General features: G+C 34.5%; 1 protein-coding gene across 3 annotated transcripts in view; it reads right to left on the reverse strand.

Moving 5' to 3' along the window:
- The window catches only part of LOC110023616 (probable ubiquitin-conjugating enzyme E2 24), a 45,389-nt gene that overhangs the window by 15,076 nt on the left and 8,960 nt on the right, over positions 1–21,353 (reverse strand). For 2 of the 3 annotated variants that reach the window (XM_020723104.1, XM_020723103.1), the window contains exons 5-9: positions 14,741–14,866; positions 14,422–14,599; positions 14,126–14,331; positions 13,982–14,045; positions 1,333–1,472 (exon numbers count right to left, since the gene is read on the reverse strand). In XM_020723104.1, coding sequence (XP_020578763.1) covers positions 1,333–1,472; positions 13,982–14,045; positions 14,126–14,331; positions 14,422–14,599; positions 14,741–14,866 — 714 coding nt within the window. The remainder of the gene's footprint in view (positions 1–1,332; positions 1,473–13,981; positions 14,046–14,125; positions 14,332–14,421; positions 14,600–14,740; positions 14,867–21,353) is intronic. The other variant, XM_020723105.1, reaches the window with a different exon arrangement.

The raw sequence follows: 21,353 nt of genomic DNA on the forward strand, positions 1-21,353 counted from the left end.
GACAACTAGGGCACGACTCCTCCCTGCTCGGTTCGATCGCAATAACGTCAACACTCCAGTAAGAGAAGTATGTGACCCCTCCTCCCTTCTCCAGTTTCTGCTCTTCGTCTCTACCTCTTCTTTAATTTCATCGTCTGATTCGTGTGGTTCGAAGTGAGACATTTATCTCTTAAGAAGTAATCATCTCGCAATCACAAGTGGTTGCATTTAGCATGAATTGTACAGACATGAGCAGGACGAGCATCGTTTAACGTCAGAGGGGGTTTCTTTAATTCTTCTTTCTCTCAATTAGAGGTAAATTTAACCTAGATTTCCGTTCAACAAATTGATAATCCTTAACCTATATTTTATTTTCATAGAGAATTTACCAGGAAGGAGAGAGTAAAAAAATAAGAGGAGATGCTATCATTTGTTCTAAGAAAATAGAAAGAACAAAAAATATTTGAGGTATGGATGTAAATGATATATTTGAAATCCAAATGACCGATTAAGTATCCTTATGCGCTAAATCAAAGAATAAAAACTTAATTAATTCGTAAGAGAAATGGCCAAGAAGAAAGTTCCCAAAGTGTAACCATTAATGGTTTCATTAGCTAAAATATTTCCATCCCTCTAAAAAATAAAGGGAAAAAAACTTGAAAACTATAGCCATTAAAATTTTGGGATAATTACATAAAGACCACCTGAATCATTGATATTTACAAATTAATCACCAGATGATTTTTTTTGAACTATCAAACCGATGTATTTACACTTGCCACGGTCAAACTATTAAGATTTTGATAAAAATAAAAAGGAAATTTTACATACATAGCACCCAATTCTTATGCATTTACTTATCTCAGACTTAAACTTTGATTTTTACATCTAAAGCAACTTACATATTGAAAAATTGCAATTCACCTTTTCATACATCCTTTCAAAAATAGGAAAAGGTGCTTAGCCTATAAAAATCAACGTTTGGGTGTGAGATAAGTAAATGCATAAGAATTGGGTGCTATGTATGTAAACTTCCGAAATGAAAAATATACCTTTGAGTTGTACCAAGAATCATAATATCTGAGTGAGAATTTGAAAATGGATGAAAGTGGGATGGTTGATTTGTAAACATGAAGTGTCAGGTGGTCTGTATGTAATTGCCACTAAATTTTTTTTAAAGGTCAATCAATGCAATTATGTCTCTTAATATAAGAATCAATGCAAAATAAGCAGTTAAAAATAAAAAAAGAAATTGTGAAAGCAATAAATAAATTTAATAAACCAACTTTCAAGCAATTTATTTGTCTCTATTTCAGGTTACTCAGAAAATAAATTTCAAAATAATTTACTTACTGGTGGTCCTTGCGGATAATTGTCGGGTAAATTAATATCAAAGAAAAAAAGGCCATGATAATAAGGTGTTCCAGGCTGCCCAGCAATTGATGCCCTCAAAAGATCAACGCGCTCCTCATAAACTCTAACATAAATACTTTCTGTGAAAGTGTAAAAAAAAAGAATTAGGGACCATAAACAATTGGCCAACATTAATAATAAATAATTATCAGATAACATCATCTGAAAGAAATTAAATGAATGTATAATATTATTCCACCTCCTTTCTGAAGTGGAGGATTTGTAGCCTAACAAATAAGTTATTTTGTTTCGTTTGTTTCACAAAATTGAACAAGTAGAGCTGAATTTGATTACATAAACCATGTTCTCTCTAGACCCAAATAATGTATTAGAATATCCCTACTAAAATTTATCACAATTATATGTAGCTTAGGGGCTATCTGGTCTGTAGCAAAAGGAATGCATTACATTATTTTGTAAAAGTTTTAAAATTCCAGGCATTCAGAGGGAAGAATTCCAGATACATTACAAAATTACAATGCATTTGAAATTTATTCTCAAGTTCAATTTCAATATATTTGAAGTTCGCTGGATTTGAGAAAACTCCAAATACACAGTTGTCCATTGCTGCCCGCCACTACCGCCTACTACTGATAACCGCTGCCTTCGCATGTTGAACACTACGAGAAGACATAGCACAATCAATAATGGACTCAATCTGAAAAGTCGCATCATTTTGGTGAAAATAAGTTCACATGAATGACCACAACCAGCCCAGAAAATGTATTAAATTATAGTACAACCTCTAAATGGAATTTTTATAAATAAGATGAGAAATTCACTTTTCATATTTCATGGATTGTGCTATTGCTCTAAGTGTCACGCACAGTACAACAAATTATTGACAACAATTTTGATCAAATTTACTTGGATAAATGTGTTTAACACTCAAGTTTATAGTCAAAGAATACTATGCAGAGTAAAAAATTAAAGTAATTTAAAAATGGGGCATTTACATACACAGCACACAACTTTTATGAATTTACGTATCTCACACCTAACCTTTCATATTTACACACAACAGTCAAATCTTTAGTATCATATATAAAATAAAATTATTTGTCACGATCCGACTCGGGGCTTAAAATTAATCAAGATGGGAACAAACGGTTTGACAAAGAAAATAAATTATCTTTTATTTTATTTCTATCAATAACAATTTGATATTAAAAAATTCAAGAAAGAGCCACTAACAAAAGTAATTAAAATTAACAAGTAGAAATTTATACCTTTCTGATTGTTGTGCATGCCACCTATACACATTTGATCATTTTCTACTCATCTTATTCAAAAGCATAAAACCTAAAAAAATATTAAAATAGCATATGAGTCCGATGAGTACTCATAAAACCTAAAAAAATATTAAAATAGCATATGAGTTATCTAAAGATAACCGATGAGTACTTTTAATTCTAAACTACAGTAATCCAAGGAAAAAAATTTAATATGCATGCTGATCTTTCATGTTTCTGTAAAAAATCTTGGAATATACTAATTTTTTCTATCTTTATAAGAAAACTTTGAATATACTTGTTGACCTCATTTTTAGTGAGGTCTTAGTTTCCTACTCCCATAACCCAAAATCTAGTCTTAGGAGTTCCTTGTTGACCATCTTAGCAGACTAGTAATGGAGCCCACCTCCGTAAAACTTCAAACCACTTCTTGACTCATTTTGCGAAGAACTCACATGAGTGGTTCCAAGCACTCAACTTCTAGTTGCAAATGCTAAGGACCAACATGTAGAGGGCCCGAATATGAGTTCCTACAGGATCAGATGACCTTAGATGAACCATCCGTGACTAAGCAATGCACTCTCTACAACACGCACGAAGTTGATACTTTTGGCCCGACCGTCGACGAACTTGTCTAAATGACCACGGTGATGAAACCGACCGCGTCAACACGTCCGGAGCATCAATTTTAGCCGGGAAGGACATCCATATTGCTAGGGTTACGTGTGCGGACAAATGACACGAATATTGATGCACATTTTTTTTAATTAGCGGGGCGCGGGCCCGAACTCAACCCAGGTTCAACTCAGGTTCGATTTGGGCTGGACTCAGGCTGAACAAGGGTTAAACAATTTTGAATTTTAATTTTTCAAATTTCAAATAGACATTTAATCTCATTTTAATTGAGAGTTAAAGATTTTCCTTTTGAAGTTGCTTCATCAACGGAAACTAATTAATTCCCCGCTAACAATTTTGAATTTTAATTTTTCAAATTTCAAATAAACATTTAATCTCACTTTAATTGAGAGTTAAAGATTTTCCTTTTGAATTTGCTTCATCAACGGAAACTAATTAATTCCCCGCCAATGCTTCGCATAACGGCTCCCTGCACATTTCGTTTATACAATTCAGCCTCTCCTCCCGCTCGCCGAGGACTCCTCTCTCCCGCTTGTCACTTGATTCATTCGGTCTCTCCTCTGCATGGAAGCTCCGCTCGGCTCTTCCTCCGCAACCAAAACCACCGCTCTCCTCCTCTCTACGACCAGAACCCTCGCACTCCTCTCCGAACCGAAGCCGCTCGCCTCTTGTCTCCTCACGCCAAACAGCCCGCAGCGCTCGCCTCCCTCTCTCGGCAGAAATCCAGCTCGACTCGTCTTCCCCCCGCCTCTGCACCGAGACAACTCGATTCGTCCCCTTCCTCCCGACAGAAGCCCTGCACAGAAAGCCTCGCCTACTTACCTGCTCGCTGAGTCGAACACCGCTCGACACCCTATCTGCCTCCCTCTTCCTCACGCAGAAGCTCTCCCGCTCCTTCTTCCTCTCTTGTCCAGAAGCCTTCGCTCACTCTCGCTCACCCTTGTCGGCTTCCTGCTCGTGTGCAACCGACTTCTCTTCCCCGCTCTCGACAAAATCTGCTCCAAACTCCCCTCGCCGAACCTCCAACAGCTGGAAGAGAGACAACAACTAGATTGCGGCTTACAAAGGAAACTAAAATCTCTTTGGTTGTTCCTACCCGAAACCATCAAGAAAAGTAATCCTCTTCTCTCAAATTCCTTTGCGCGTTTCAGAATCTTAATTCCCAAAACTCTATCTTTTAATGAGGGTATTTACTTTAATCCTGGGTTAAGGCAAGACACAGAAGACGCTAAAATTGGTTGAATTTGAAGTTGTTAGTTTTACTTTTTTGCAGGGTTAAGATAGTTTACGCGCATTCCATGCAGTGTCTCTTCTTCAATTAATCCTTCTGTATTTACACAATCAAAACCTAAGATTTTATATTTATAGCTGTATGACTTAATTCCTGTGCTTTTACACTTCTTTCATCTGAACTTTAATTTTTACATTCACGCCACCCTATCTATGCATGAAAGTGTATATTTTACATTTTAGAAGTTCGATTGGTAGCATTTTTGCTGTGGTATGAAAGATTTGGACGGTATATACACATGAAAGATTTGTGTGGCATAAATGTAAAAATTGATGTATGGGTGTGAAAATTCAGGAGATCTCACATGTATGCCACTTAACTGCTTACACATGTATGTGGGATTCAAATCCTACATAGCACATAACTCTGATGAACTTACTTATCTAGCACCTAAAGTTTGAGTACCATGTTGAGCTTTGGGGTAGCTTATGTTCTGGAATTGCTGGAGTTTTTTTTTTTAGTGATTCGGCCTATTGGTAGCTGTCGGGCTGCACTGTTTGGGCCTGTTTGGTGGCTACCGAGCTGCACTACTTGGGCTTGTTTGGTAAAGTTTTTTTTTGTTTTGTGGTTCCTTAAACTCATCGTCTTGAGGAAAGTTTCCATGCTTATTTTGAGATCCTTTCACCTGCTATACTTGATGATCTTGCTTGCTATGAGTAATGCCATTTCCATCTCATTATAGCTTTAGTATTGGCCCACAGTCCTCCACACGCATATCCATTTCTCATGCATGAGTGTGCCATTGGTTTCTCGGGAATAATATTTTCTATGATGGTTATAGAAACCAACCTGAGTGGCATACAAACTAGAGGCCTCTTTGAATTCTTCTTTGTGCATACTATTGGTTATAAAGATTTTAAAACAAGCTTACCCATTGTTGTTCATGCAATATAACCTTTAGCCAGTCATAAGAGGGGAATGCATCAAAGGGGCTTATTGTAAGGAAGATTTACGTATATACCACTCAATTGCCTCATACATTTACATAAATAGCAACTAAACTTAAATCTTATGTTGCCATGAGATGTTACAATTCATGTCAAACGATTCCTAAACATTTACATGTCTTACACCTGAACTTTACTTTTGTATTTATACAACCCAACATTCAAACTGTTTTGGATTCATTGCGGGTGTCAATTTGGGGCTATTTAAATGATGTTTTGGGGACTGTTTTGGGCTGATTTTGTTGCAATCTTGGAGCCGGTAGACTCCTTTTCTTGGGCTGATTACACACTGTTTGGGCATCATTTTAGGGTGCGTTTGTTGGCTGATTTGGAGAGGTTTGCACACTGTTTTGAGGCAAGTTTAAGGGCTGTTTTGAGATGTTTTGTGAGCTGATTTTGGAGCAGCTTGGGCACCGTTTCGACACTAATTTGGCACTGTTTTGGGTGCTTTTGCTGGTCGATTTGGGACAATTTATGTACAGTTTTGTGGTGCTTTTGTGAGCTGATCTTGGAGCCCTTAAACACTTATTTTGAAGCCTTTAAATGCACAGTTTTTGGGACTGTTAAGGGGCTTGTTTTGCTGCACTTTCTTGGGTCCATTTGGTGGTTTGTGGGTTGCACTTTTGGATTCAATTTTGTGGCTTTTTGGGCTGCACTTTTCCGAGTCTATCTTGTGGCTTTTGGATCTCATTTCTTTTTATGCTAAATTGGAGAACTTTCAGATCGATCAACACTGTCTTGGAATAGATTTAAGTTGATTCGGCCTATTGGTAGCTGTCAGGCTGCACTGTTTGGGCCTGTTTGGTGGCTGCCGAGCTGCACTACTTGGGCTTGTTTGGTGGCTGTCAAAGGGCTGGAAAGTTTTTTTTTGTTTTGTGGTTCCTTAAACTCATCGTCTTGAGGAAAGTTTCCATGCTTATTTTGAGATCCTTTCACATGCTATACTTGATGATCTTGCTTGCTATTAGTTGAAAAATACTTAATTGAGGGTAGAACATTTTAAATCACTTTAAGCACAAATTAAAGTGTAGACTTCCTAGATTTTAGGAGCACGCCCCAGGTGAGAGCCCATCTACCTAATTCTCAGTATAGGCCTCTTAGATTTTAGGAGCACATACTTGGTGAGAGCTCATCTACCTAATTCTCAGTATAAGCCTCCTAGATTTTAGGAGCACACCCTAGGTGAGAGCCCATCTACCTATTTTTCAGTATGGACTTCCTAGATTTTAGGAGCACACCCTAGGTGAGAGTTCATCCACCTATTTTTCAGTATAGACTTTCTAGATTTTAGGAGTACACCCTAGGTGAGCGTTCATCCACCTAATTTTTTAATAAATAATGAAACTAGGCACTTGACCCTCATTCACAAACTGATTAAGACACTAGACATGAGGATGCATCGAGCGAGGCGTAGTTCATGCTTCCTTAATTAAATCAACAGTGAAATTCCCACAATGACTTAACCTACAACGAAATCCAGTTAACCCAACGCACTGGGATTTGAGCTTGGATATTACACTCAAATACTCCTGGCAATTGGGGATATTTGTTAATGTCACATATAAATCACCAGACTAAGATAAGTCTAAGGTCTAAATAACGAGGGCGATGACGACATTGCTTATGTGTGCTTAAACGAGGGATACGAAGTGAGATTTTTAGAATAGTATCTCCTACTTCAAGGATCTTCAATAAGGGAGAGGAAATGATTCATGATTAGGTTGTCAGTAGTTCTAGCACGATTAGAGTCATTAGCTTGTGGACTGCACGACTTTACAAAAATATTCGACTTTACAAAATATTTACAAAAATAAAACAAAAATCTCTTTTGCATGTTAAAAAGAACTCTGCATGAAAGCTTCAACAACAGCTTTTGCATGAAAATCAAATAATTTTTCTATGAAAATTTATAAAGGCACACCGTTAATCACTTGGATTGAGGTTAAGGACTGCTCTCCGTAGATTGTCGGGCTGGTAACTCTTGTTCAAGATCGGGAAGCACACAGTCCAGCTCTGAGCCCCCACTTTTACCAATTTCTTACACCCAGTCATGGTCTTTCATATGAGGCTAAGGGTTTCTTTTGCTTGTGATTTCTATGACTCATTTTTTTTTCTGACTATTGTGCTGAGTTTTCTCGCCTTGTTTATTTTTCTTGTAAGTTTATTTAAATATGTTGCAAATCATACTATGCTCGCATATTAATCATGCAACAGTAGCAGATGCCTAAGTATGCTTTTACAATTTATCTACACCATTTTATTTTATTGTATTTTACCTTTCAAGTACATTTTATTTACCTGCAATTTGATTATTCTGCATGCAAAACCAGAACTGAAACCAAATCGAAACAAAACAAAATCAAACTTTGACACCAAAATTGGGAAACATAAATCACCAATCTCAAACACTTAAACCCTGGAGTCATCGCTACAACAGGAGCTTGGAGAAACTTCATGGGCAACGCGACATGGAGGTTGGAGCGGACTACAAATGGAGGTGGTCGTCATTCTACAACAGCAAAACAAGTCTACACCAGCTAAACTCTCTCCTTAGTCTAATTAACAACCCATAGGACTTCGAGGTAGCTCGCCTAGCGCATTGTAAATCTTCATCCCTTTTTTAGGCTCTTGCACAACTATGTTGTGCAGCGTAAGTTCTAATTCACTTTAGGTTCTAACGATGTCGTTCGTTACGACGTAAACCCCCATCTCTTTGCAGGCTATTTGCATAATCAGTCATTATGCATGTGTAAGTCTCAAATAATAAAATTGACAGGATTGAACACTCAAATAACATCTTTTTTAAAACACAGTCATACAGTAGGATAGTCTGGGAAGTCACTGAGGTTTCTCCTCATGATCTGTGACATCCCTTACATTTTCCTTCTTTTGGACTCCTGAAAAATAACTATTCCTATTTGAGCCACTCCCACTTGACTTTCCACGTCCTACCGTGAAAACCTAAACTTTGAATTCTTGAAGAATAGTACCTCTGATCATTATCGAGAATTTCTCAAGTGACCCCCGTCATTTGGGATGTAATTAACTATAAGGGTTTGTCTTTATAGGAAATATGAAACCCAGGTAAAATAAACCCTATTTAATTTTTGTATTAGATAGGAGAACTTGTCGGTCACACATAAAAGGTTCGCAGACCAAATGAATGTCACAAATCTCTTAGTTTGCAGGATTGGGTCTATCGCCGAGTTATACACTTATCTTTCGAGAGGGTGTAGTATTCGCGGTATCGAGCACGATTATGCAAACTATTTGACGAATGAGATCCATTTGCTCTTATTTTTCGAAAATAAAAACACGCTACTTTCAAAATAAAAAATATATACCTCTTATGTTTAAATTAAATTTTTGAAAATCATATTTTCAAAATCAATCGAAAAGTTGGCCCACAATACTATTTCATATATCAATAATCTTTACTAAATGAAAATACACTAAAATTCTATATGTATTTATTTTTACTGCCATCTTAATTTTACTTTTACTTAATGTTATACATTCACATCTTTCTTAGGAGCACCGTTAAAACATAACTTTACACATCTTTGACTGATATTATCCTGTCGGCACAGTGCTTAACAATTTAAACATCACAACTGTCCAAGGTGGAAAATCTCTTACCTGCCCATGACCGAAATTCTCTCATCGACACAACAATTAGCGATCTAAACACTACAATTGTCTGGGATGATAAGATCTGTCAACCCACCCTTAGTCGATATCCTCCAGTCGACCAACAACTAGTGATCTAACAACAAATTTATTTGGGGTGGTATAAAAACATCTATACATGTGGATACAGTGACGTCCCTTGCTTGTACCATTAGGGGGAACTCCTTAGTGCATGTTTACTAGCATCAAAATGACATGCACTGGTCTAATAACTTCATAGAAAAATCATTATGCAGTTGATTGTACATGATGCACTGGTCTAATAACTTCATAGAAAAATCATTATGCAGTTGATTGTACATGATGCACTGGTCTAATAACTTCATAGAAAAATCATTATGCAGTTGATTGTACATGATTATTTTCTAAAAGTCATGTAATGATATGCTATAAAATTTCTACATTAAATTACATATCATGCAATAAACTAATTTATATGCACCTCTACTATAATCTAATGCCATTCAATGATCTAATATCCTTATGAGAAATTCACTGTGTATCTATTTAATATGCATATTTTCCTGTCTACCAATATGAAGAAGATGTTATAATCTAAATATATAGCATTTATTGGATCTACCTATCCCGCACAAAACCTTACCTTCTTCGATATCGGCTAGATCCAACAGATCGCGCGAGAACCTTCTTCCTCTCGTCTCTTCGATATTGGTTGTATGTAAATATTAAAATTTTGGTGTCAGATATGTAAGGACATAAGAATTGTGTGCTAGGTATGTAAATTTCCCTTCAAATTTTCTCACCATAAGAATCATGTGATTACTTTAAAGAATCATGAAACCGTTTTGAAATTTTACTAACCATCTTTTCAAGATAAAAAAGTCATCCGCATGCGTGCAATGTTTTTGGATAGGCTACCCAACCTATAAGGAAGGACCTTAAATCCCATTTTGAAAATTTGATCCTCCACAATATGGGTGTCAAGAGTTGATAAAAATTGTATATATAAAAAAGATTTCAAATATTTCTCTTACAATCAAACATAATATTAACATCATTTTGGACAATATATTTTATATTCAACTATGAAATTTTCTAAAAATATTTAGTCTTTCATTTACACATGAGCCGCACTGAGCGCTATAAAAGACTTGTAGTCATTGTTTGTATATACATATGACCTTTAAGGCCTTTTTTTAAAAAACACATATTTTAAGATAAAAAACACTTGCTATCATTACATGTATGAAATACAATAATGCTTGCAATCTAAAAACTAGAACCTCTATGTATAGAGCTCGAATTAACAAGGCCTCTAAAGCAATAAAATTTCAAACAAAAATTCAAATTATATATAAATCGTAATCCCAATCTTCAAATAGGTGAAGAGTGGCTATTAGCTAAAGTCAACTTAAAATTGTCCCCTCCGACAAATAGATATCCCAAGTTTACAAGTTTTTATGATGCAACTCATACATGCTAATAAACATTCTTGTAACTAGTTGAGTCAACTCTCTCATTTAATTAAATAGACCAAGGTCCACTATAATAATGATGTATCTATGAATTTTGAATGAGTTTATCTAAATGCAAATAATTTTTATATATAAAAAAAAAATTTTACTACTTACATTAAACGTTTGGTGTCAAATAGGGGTGTCAATTCGGTTTCATGATTAAGGTTCAGATTTGACCCAAAATTGACTCGACCTAAAAATGCTTGGCCCGAACCCGACTTGATTATTAAACAGGTCAAAAAGTCTAACCTGAACTTGAATCGCCTTCAACCTGCTAACCCGAACAAAATTCGATTACAATCAAAACACTCTAACCAAGTGATTTAGCAAATAGACTCCATTATATTATGAACACGACTGTAGCTTGTATGTTCCATAATTATTTCCCATCTCTTCGAGTTGTAAATCATATGATATACCTCATGAGGTGCAAAGCCTTCTATAAGTTGACTTAAATTAATCCTATTGAATAAATATACACCTCATGTTACAAGATTTCATTGGACAAAGCAATTCATGACTGCTGACAGTGATTCTTTTATCAAGTAAGGTCAATTGTATCCTTTAAGTAGATTAATGACTACTACAACACGGGACAACGAAACCATATAATCTTAACAGGTACGTCATCATTCCCATCTTCTACTCCAAACTCATAGTGACAAATTTATAAATTAAAATCCTAATTGTTGCTACTATATACCAAATAATGTGTTTTAATGACTAGCATGAATTGAGAGTGTTATGTCATTATCAAGAGAGACACGGGATTGCAACTATAAGAAATCTCGAACCTCAGATCTTAAAAATCCTCACAGAATGAGAGTAAAATCTCTATATAATGTCTTATTTATAGTGTCATCTAGCTATTGAAAATTTGACCCGAAATACTAATGTAAGAGTCACTCATTCATTTATTACTTCAATGTAAGCCAACACCAAATATTTGTAGACCACAATATTATTAATAAGTTAAGAGCATTCTCCATCCATGATACCGGAGGAATACCCAAACCACAACTCAAAGTTGCAACAATTATTACGGGATGCCACAAGGTTAGAATGATGACACTTCATCAGGAAATAACATAGCACTGGTAAACAATAAATGAAAATGAGGACGGTTGAAACTAAGGAAAAGGTAATAATATAAAACATAAAAAACTCTCTACAATGGGTAAGGAAGGAGGAGGATAGAACAACGGTGTTGGCGGCCACAGGGAAAAGACCAGGAATGCTGATGACAGCTGCGAGGAGGCGAACAGGTGATTTGAAGGAATTGGAGAGGATCGACGACCTGCTATAAAGGAACCGGAGGGGGCAACAAGGATGGCAGGTTGCTGGGAGGGCCGGCCAAAGGCAAGGAAGAGTTGGAAGGGCTGCTGGTAGGTGGTCGACGAGGTAGACAACAACTGGAAGGAGTCCTGAGAGAAGGAGCGGGGTTGGCAACAGTGGAAGAGAAGACGGGTTGTGGCGGCTGGATGGGAGCAGGAAGGTGGCTAAACAGAAGCAGGAAGGTGGTTGGAAAAAGTGGAAGAGGGGGTTGCAGTAGCTGGATTATGAAATGAAAGCTGGTAAACGAAAGTACAGTAGATAAATGCCTCGTCGGGGTCGAGCTACAGTCGAAGCACCACTCAGACTCTTGGAGACGGTCACCACTTAGGACAAGGGACAACCGAAGCACTTCCTCGTCTTTGGATACAACCCTTGAAGAGAGCAACGCCGATGACAGTAATTTGAATTCAGAAATCACTTAACTCAAAACAGAGAAACTTCAATCATACCACCTCTTATTTATAATGAGGCTTACGAAGAATTCAGAAATCACTTAACTCAAAACAGAGAAACTCCAATCATACCACCTCTTATTTATAATGAGGCTTACGAATTATTTTAGGCAATGTTTTAAAATAAGGAATAGAATAAAAATAATAAGAAATCATAATTTTGGTAATGTTTATAATAGGAAGAATTCAAAATGAGCAAAGACTAATAAAAATAATAGAAATTCGGAATTGGAAAGGAAAGATTTTAGATTTCATATTTCAATAAAAATAATCAGATTTCAGATTTGGAAGGGGCTTATAATAGAAAAGTGCTAGGAAGGAAGGAAAGGAAAGGAAATAAAAGGAAAGAAAAGGAGAGGAAAGAAAAGGAGAGGAAGGGGGAGCATGGACGGCAACCCCTTGAGGACCAACCAGTCCAGCCAAGTTGAACGAAGAATAGGTCGGCCCCCATAGCCACATGTCAATCCAACCTCCAGAATTGTTTATTGAGGGTGATATCTTTGACATCAGCTGAAGCTTATAAATAGCTAATATCCCATTAAGCATAGAACTATATTCATGCTTAAAATAGTCTGCATTAATAAGAATATGGCCATGTCTTTTATCCACGTTATTTGATCAAACGACTCCATAGATATAGTAATTGCCACTGAGTGATTTAATCCAACAACTCTACTATATTATGGTCACTGTTATAGCTCATATATTCCCAAATAATTTTCTATCCTTTTGATTTGTGCATCGTAGAGTATATTCGATTGAGCAAAAAATTATCTATTAGCTAAATTTAACTTGAATTAGTTCCTTTAGACAAACTTTTACCCCATGTCTACAAGGCTCTCTTAGATGAATCAACTCATAGCTATCGATAGGGAACCTTCGATCCAGTTCGATCGATTACCTTCTTTGACTAAATATATTAGAGTACAAAACAAACCTAGTCAACAAAACCATTGAATCTTGAACAGGTTCATCATCATTCCCTTTAATATCTGCTCAAAACTCACGATAATAAATTTCTCAATATAAAACATTAAATTGTCGCTACCATACACATTGTGATCAGCACGCCATTAATTAGCTTTAATTGAAAATGCTCTCTTATTATCAAAAGATATAATTAACCATTAGGGAGGACTTGCACCTATGAGAAACTTTGAACCCAAGATCTTGGAATTTTTATAAAATGAGAGTGAAATCTTTGGGTAGTGTCTTTTCCATAACCTAATTTGCCTACTTAAATTTGACACAAAATCTAAAGAAAACTCTCATCTCATTTCAAAGGATGCCAGGACATGAATTTTCAAAGCCTATGCCAATGTCTTATCTAAACTCAAATCTACCTATTCAAAAATTCAACAAACAAACTTGTCAAGAAAGAACGACGTCTAAGCCCATGAAGAGCCATGTGAGTATTTTTTAGAACTTGCATCAAGTGATATGGGAAATGCTCCAATCTTGATTGAACGATACAAAAAATAAATAAATAAATAAAACAAACAAACAAATAAACAAAACTTGAACAAACCAGGTAGGTTTTTCTTGAGAATGCTCCATTCATGATGCACCTTTTTCAGCCAATCATTCTTAACCTGAAAGCCCGAAAAGCAATTCACATGCTTGCTGAAATAGATGCTACGAAAAATCATCAAGTAACAAGTAACCAGCTTGCCTGGTACGCTGTGACATTCTTGCTAAAACAATTTGCAAAACGATGGTCCAAATAGTCAAACACACTATCAAAATGTTTAAATCGCTCTGGTCTCTCACGACCAACAGTAAATGCTGGTCTTCCATTCTCTTCTTCTTCACATTTTACTACCTCCTTCCAGTCTTCAAATTGCAGTCCTTCACCACCCAGTGATGGAACGTTAATATCTGAAATATGCAGTGCAAGGGGACTATTCCAATTAACTGCCTGAAAATTAAATCTAGTCATTGAGGAACGCGGTGATAAAGAAAATTCACCTATTTTACCAAGACAGTTAAAATCCCTCAATTTTTGGAAGGATGGACTGGAAGAACCACCTATGCTGAATAGCCGCTCAGCAACGCTTGTAAGGAATCTAAATGTCACTAAAGGAAGCGAAAGGAAACCAGCATCCCACAAGCCTCTTTTGAAATCTCCATTGGAATCATTTTCAACCTTCAATAGAATATGCCAATTTCAAACTTCAGAAGGAAGTAAATAAAATATATACAGCTTACTTACATCTCTAAGATAGGGATAGACAAAGAGGTGAAGTAAGAGAGAAAACGCGAGGTATTCAGGGGTGGAAGACTAGACCTCATTCTCTTGCCATTTGACATCCCGAGAGTTCTCATCTTGCACATTTTCAACAACTTGATGAACTGCCGATGACGTGTCAAGCTCATCAAGCCTATCCAAGCTGAAAATTTCATAAGGGTGCACCTGAAACAATAATGAGAAGAAAGAAGTTGGCCTATCAGTCGTTGTCTGTATGTCCTAAAAAAAAGTAGATCAAACAAATACTTTTGCCGCTGATGAGCAAGAGCCTATGAAGGGCATGAATTTTTTTTTTAAAAAGAAAAGGTAGTTCCTGTCAGGTGAAGAAGGTTCATGTTTCAGCATATATACAAATTATACAAAAAGTTACTTGCCATAATTAAGTTACTATCTCCCAACCAAATGATAATAAATTCTGCTCACCACTAGTAGAAAATGCACCATATTCTTATATATTTGATTCGTCAATTCATGTTTAAGAGAAAGCTAATGAAAAAAGAAGATTTCCATGCATAACACTCAATTTCTACATATTTACATAGCTAACACCTAAACTTCATTTTTTATATATATGCTACCTTACATATACATGAAAAAGTGTATCTCACTTTTAGAAGTTAAAAAATTGGTATTTTTTTGTGATGCTTCGTTTCTTTTCCACGGGGAAGTTGAAGAGAAAGTAGAATTGAAGCAGAGGGAGTTGAAGGAAGGGGAGAGAAAACGAGAGGGTCAGAATTCAAAGAGGTTAGTTTGTCCTATAAATTGTCGAGTGGGAAACGATCGACATGAGACAAAAGCAGGAGGATTGACAGGTGCAAGTTAGGGCTTCTCAGTAGCCATAGGCAACAATGACGATGCCTTTGTCGAGCATAGAGAAGGCGTTGTCGGTGTCAGGCAAGCGGCATCGGTGTCGTGCATAGGAAGCGAGAAGAAGCTCTCATGACGTGCGAGCGCAAAGGAGGTGAGCACGGAAGAAGAGCAAGATGAAAAAGGAGTCTCCTTGCATGCATAAAGGCTTCGACAGAGCCTAGCAGAAGTGGCACAGTGCATGCCTAGGGGTTTAAACGAGCCGAACAAGATCGAGCCCAGGCTCAGCTCGAGTTCCGCTCATTTATATTTCGAGCTCAAAAAGTGTGTTCGTGTTCGACTCGTTCGAGTCGAACACGAGTTAAGTCGAACACGAGTTATTCACGAACAAAGAGTCATTTTGAAAACCCTAATCATGTAGCCTTAAGATGTTAAGGGTTGGTTCAAGATTTAAAAATTATTGTTTATATTAAAACATTTAATAATTTTTATTCTATTTTCTTAATTAATACTTTTAAGTGATTATAACTTTTGCAGCCTTGTAGGCAATGAATTTTTTAAAAAATACTAATCATCAATATATATATATATATATATTTGGGAATATATATATATTATGAGTATTATTTCGAGCCAAAACGATTCTAACACGAACGAACAAATCTTTGTTCGTGTTCGACTCGTTAACTTAGTGAACGAGCTGTTTGCGAACAACGAGCCATTGTGACAGCCCTATGCACGCCTGTACAGGTCGAACAAGTCTAGTAGAGGAGGTGATCAAGCCGAATGAAAAGAAAGCGAAGAGAATATTGTGTGCCGGCCAAAACTTACGGTGATTTATAAAGGTTTAGATATTAATAAAATAGATTATTAATTTGTTTATATATAATAATATCATTAAATATTATAATAACAAAAATATGAAAGTAAAGCCTACTAATAATTATGTTAAATTAGAGTGAAAATTAATTATAAATGTTAATATAATATTAATTTTGTTGATCAAATTAAAATAACATGAATACTTAAAATAAAAGCTTTTAATCAACAATTTAAGTAACATAAATAAATAAAAGAAAATTAATGATATACTTAAAATTATATTTTCACGATAATGTAGGTAGCTAACTATTAGAAACAAGATTAAGTGTCTTTAAGACTTCAAGACAAGTCATACGGTTTTCAGGTAAGTAATCATATTCATATGCTATGATATTATTTTGTTTCTTCTTGACCAAATTTGGTTACTGTTACTGTCACTGTCACTAACTATATTGAAATCACTGCAAACTCACATTTTGATTTTATTAATTTTTTGTTCATGTACTTAGCATTTAAAAAAAATCATTAATATTGAATGTTATACAAGTATATTGACTGATATGCAAATGAGAATGAAATAATCATTATTAAATAGTGATTTTCACAATATGTAAGCATGTGAATGATTGGCTATGACGGAGTCACTCTTTTATGATACTATTTGAGAACATTAACGTATCCATGCACATAAATAAAAAATGTTATTGATATTAAAATACCTTAATTGGTATAATTTTTAGACGGTACTTCTATGACGAATGTACAAATATAGAATAATATAAATATACTAATGACATAGTAAAACTCATTGAATGGTATGAATTATCGTAAATGATCATATTCTTCAAATATCCAAAGTTTTAAACTAATTTATTAAAATCTTAACTAACATGCATATTATTTTCTTTTTTTATTGTATTACTGTAGTTTAAAAACATGAGTATACACTGTTTTTGGATAGTTCACAGTTATTTTAAACTAACATTCAGGTGTAATTAATTTATTAAAAGATAAGCAATAGAAGAGTGAATGTTTATAAAAAATGTGAACAATTTGTAAAAAAAAAATTAATTATATTGTTTTCATTTAATTCTTTAGTGACTCTTTCATTTGTTAAATATTAGTCATAAAAAATAAATATAGAAAATTTAGTTCTCATCGTCTGATCATCTGCAGCCGTCTTGGTTAATTCAAAATCTTGGGTCAGGTCATGACAAAAGTAGTATCAACAACAAGATTTAGGATTAATTAATATAATATTAATAAAAGAGACAATAAAGTAATTGTAAAAAAAATTAATAATAATAAAATTAAAAATTTAACTTAAATCAAATTAATAATTATATCCATTCAGACATAGAGATAAACCCAAAATTATAGAAAAGAAGAGTATGATAGAAAATGATAAAGTGCAGCCTACAATAAATGTGAACACGAATGTCTCAAAACAGATGATGGTGGTCATGAATCGACCAATTTAAGAGTCCAAATTGTAGCTTTTTGGAAGTGATACATTTGCTCTGGATAAATATCTAAAGAAATTCCAAGATTTATGTCCATCATTACTTAAGAGAATCGAACATTCAATTGAATCAGAAAATTGGCTGATGCAAATCGAGAAGATATTAGATAGTTTGGCCTTTCTGGATGAAAAAATAATGTCATAAGCTACATTTCTTGTCACAACCCGACCCGGGGCATGGAGTTAATCAAGAAAGGAACGGAAGTCAAACGACGAAAATAAATTCTCAATTTTTCTATTTCTATCACTAATAATTTAATATTAAAAAATTTCAAGAAATAACCACTAAAGAAAAGCAAATAAAATTAATAAGTAGAAAATTTATATATTTTCAATTGTTCTCGCCACTTGAACACATTATCTCTTATATTCATTTTAATCAAAAACTTAAACCAAAAAAAAAAATAAAGTAACATAATGAGTTATCTAAATAAAGATAACCAAAAAACAATCATACTTCTAAACTGCAGTAACCCAAGAGAAAGAATTTAATATTCATGCGGGTCTTTTATATTTCTATAAAGAATCTTTTACCATGTTGGTTCTACATATTTCTATATGAATCTTATAATATAATATTGTATGTATCAATGACCTTTACTCCATAAAAAATATTCTAAACTTATATATGCATTAACTTTGACTTTGTTAATATTTTATACTCTTAACATACACATCTGTCTGTTTAAGAATCACCATCAATAAAACCCAACACACCCTTGGTCGATATTGTCATGTTTGCTCCCGTCGGCAAAGCGGTCAGTGATTTACACGTCACAATTGTCTAAGGTGAAATGTCTCTACCTGCCCCTGACCGATATTATCCCGTCAACACAACAGTTATCAATCTAAACATCACAATTGTCTGGGTGTTAAGTCTTATCTAATAAGCCCTGGCCGATATTATATAATTGATACAACGATTAGTGATCTAACAATCACAATTGCCTGGGAAGCGTCTTTGAATATTTAAGACGAGTTATACAGCTTTGAGATGAATACTCATATTCTTATAGTCTGGTAATATTTTACTTCCTAAATCGATTTTTTAACTACTCTCACTAGTTATATTGAAATTACTACAAACTCATGATTTATAATTCTATTGAATTTCATATTGTAGGAATGATGTGCACTTAGTATTTTTTTTTAAAAAATTATAAAAATTAAACAATGTCATTGTTGGATCCCATGCCCCGGATATAAAAAGTGGTGAGTTGTGTTAGGTATTTGACAACCAACATAAAATTTGTCGAAAAATCATGACATAAGTCATTTTGATCATTATGTAAATGCTAGGACGTTCCCCTGAAGCAACGCGCTGTATGACCTGAATACAATGAAATATGTGCAATGGTCGCTACACTGACGCTAGAGTGTAATGTTAAATAAACAAGAGTTCCCAAATTACGAACGGATGTTGGTAAAAAAAGTTAGTACATAAAACTAATATTAGGATAATATACTCTCACAGGTAAATTAATGGAATTGTTGATATAATTATCATAGAAAGATAAATATCTTATGTATTCAAGAAACTAAATAGATTGGAGAAAAGACTAATGAGATTGATGACTTAGATTTTAAACTTTAGTATTCAGGTAAGAGTCACACTAGAAATAATGTATGTGTGATTATAGATAAAAGTTTGAAAGATAATATTATAAAAAATAATAGAATTGAAAATAGAATTATAGCCTTAATATTATTGTTGAAACTAAAATTTTTAATATTAGAAGTGTTTATGCTCCTCAAGTAGGTTTAGATATAGGTTCTAAAGATAAATTATATAATGACCTAAAAGACTTAATACAAATGATACCTCTTGAAGTAAGATTTTTTATTGGAGGAGATTTAAATGAACATTTCGTTAGAGTGGTAGAAGATTTTAGAAATATTCATGGTGACTATGGTTTTGGAGAGATTAATGAAGAAGGTAAAGTCATATTAAATTTTGCTTTAACGTATGATTTGTTATTGCAAATACATTATTCAAGAAAAGAAATGAGCATATTATTACTTATAAGAATGGATCTGATAAAACACAAACTGATTATTTTCTTATGAAAAGAAGAGATCATCGAGAATGAAAAGATTGTAAGGTCATCCCAAATGAGGATTTAAGTACTCAACATCGATTATTAGTTCAAGATTTTAAGATAAAGAATTATAAAAAAAAATATTAGGAATCATTGTCGTAAAATTAGATGGGAATACATAAAAGACAAACATCTAAACACGTTGAGTACTAGTATATGAGCGTTATATGCAATAAATCAATTGTGTCAGTCATATGATTTGTGGCATCGGAATCAATAAACTTAGGAGAAGAAACAGAAGCAATATTCTTACCTTTCCCCTGAAGACCAAAAGCAGAAATGATAGAGAGAATCATCTGTTGAACCATATCTGATGTGAGAACAAATTAATAATTGCTAAGAACTGTGAATGTCGAACCAAAATTGCAAGAGTAGGATACCGCAACATGAAGGGCTTGTGGTTTGCGATTTTGAGGCCGTGTATGACACTCCTTAATAATATGTATGTTTTGCTTGCAATAATTACAAAACTGCTTCCAACAATGGCGGGCAATATGACCAAATTCTTTGCAGTTGTAACGTTGATTTGTTTCCTTCCCTTTGGTTTGAATAGCATATACAACATTAACTATTTTAGATGATCCACCAACTGCACTGATAGAGGATTGCATCGCCAATTTTTGTTCTTCGCGCAGTAATTCACCAAAACATACATCCAAACAAGGGACCTGCTCTCTATTCAACAACCCAACCCAAACAGTTTCAAATTCAGGTCTGAGCTCCATCAAAAACTAATCAAGACGACTCATTTCATGAATAGCTTGAATACTAGTTAAATTCTCCTGACACATTTGCATAGATAATACCAGAATATTTGTTATAAGAAAGTCGAAATAATATTGTTCAATTGAGAGATTATCTTGACTATAATTGCTCATATCAAGTTCCAATTAAAAGCGACTTGCAATATTATCTTGATTGTAGACGTGCTTCAAGTATTTCCACATTTCTTTAGTTGTGCCAAAAGATCATAAATTGTACACCATATGAAGCTCAATAGATCGCAAAATCCAAGAAACAATCCGAGCATCCTTTGCTTCCCATTGACCTAGATATTTCGGCTTTGTAGGTGCCCCATCAATATAACCCCAATGTTCATTCCCTTTCAAAAAACATCTTGAACTGAAATTCTCATGCTACATAATTCCTTTTCATAAATCTGATGGCTAAGATTTCATGTGTTTTCTCAGACGACTGACCGCGACTTTATATATGTTTAAAAATATAAGATAAATATGGACGTAATAAATATTCAATAATTGTAAAGTCACACTTATCAACGCAAGTATATGTATCGCTCAAGTAATATAAGGCTCTAATGGAGTCCTAGATATCGATCCCACAGGGAGTAATATTAAAGGCTACGAACTAAGATTTAAAAAATTAATACTTAATCACAACA

Source organism: Phalaenopsis equestris, unplaced genomic scaffold, assembly GCF_001263595.1.
Source record: "Phalaenopsis equestris unplaced genomic scaffold, ASM126359v1 Scaffold000225, whole genome shotgun sequence".
NCBI lineage: Eukaryota > Viridiplantae > Streptophyta > Magnoliopsida > Asparagales > Orchidaceae > Phalaenopsis > Phalaenopsis equestris.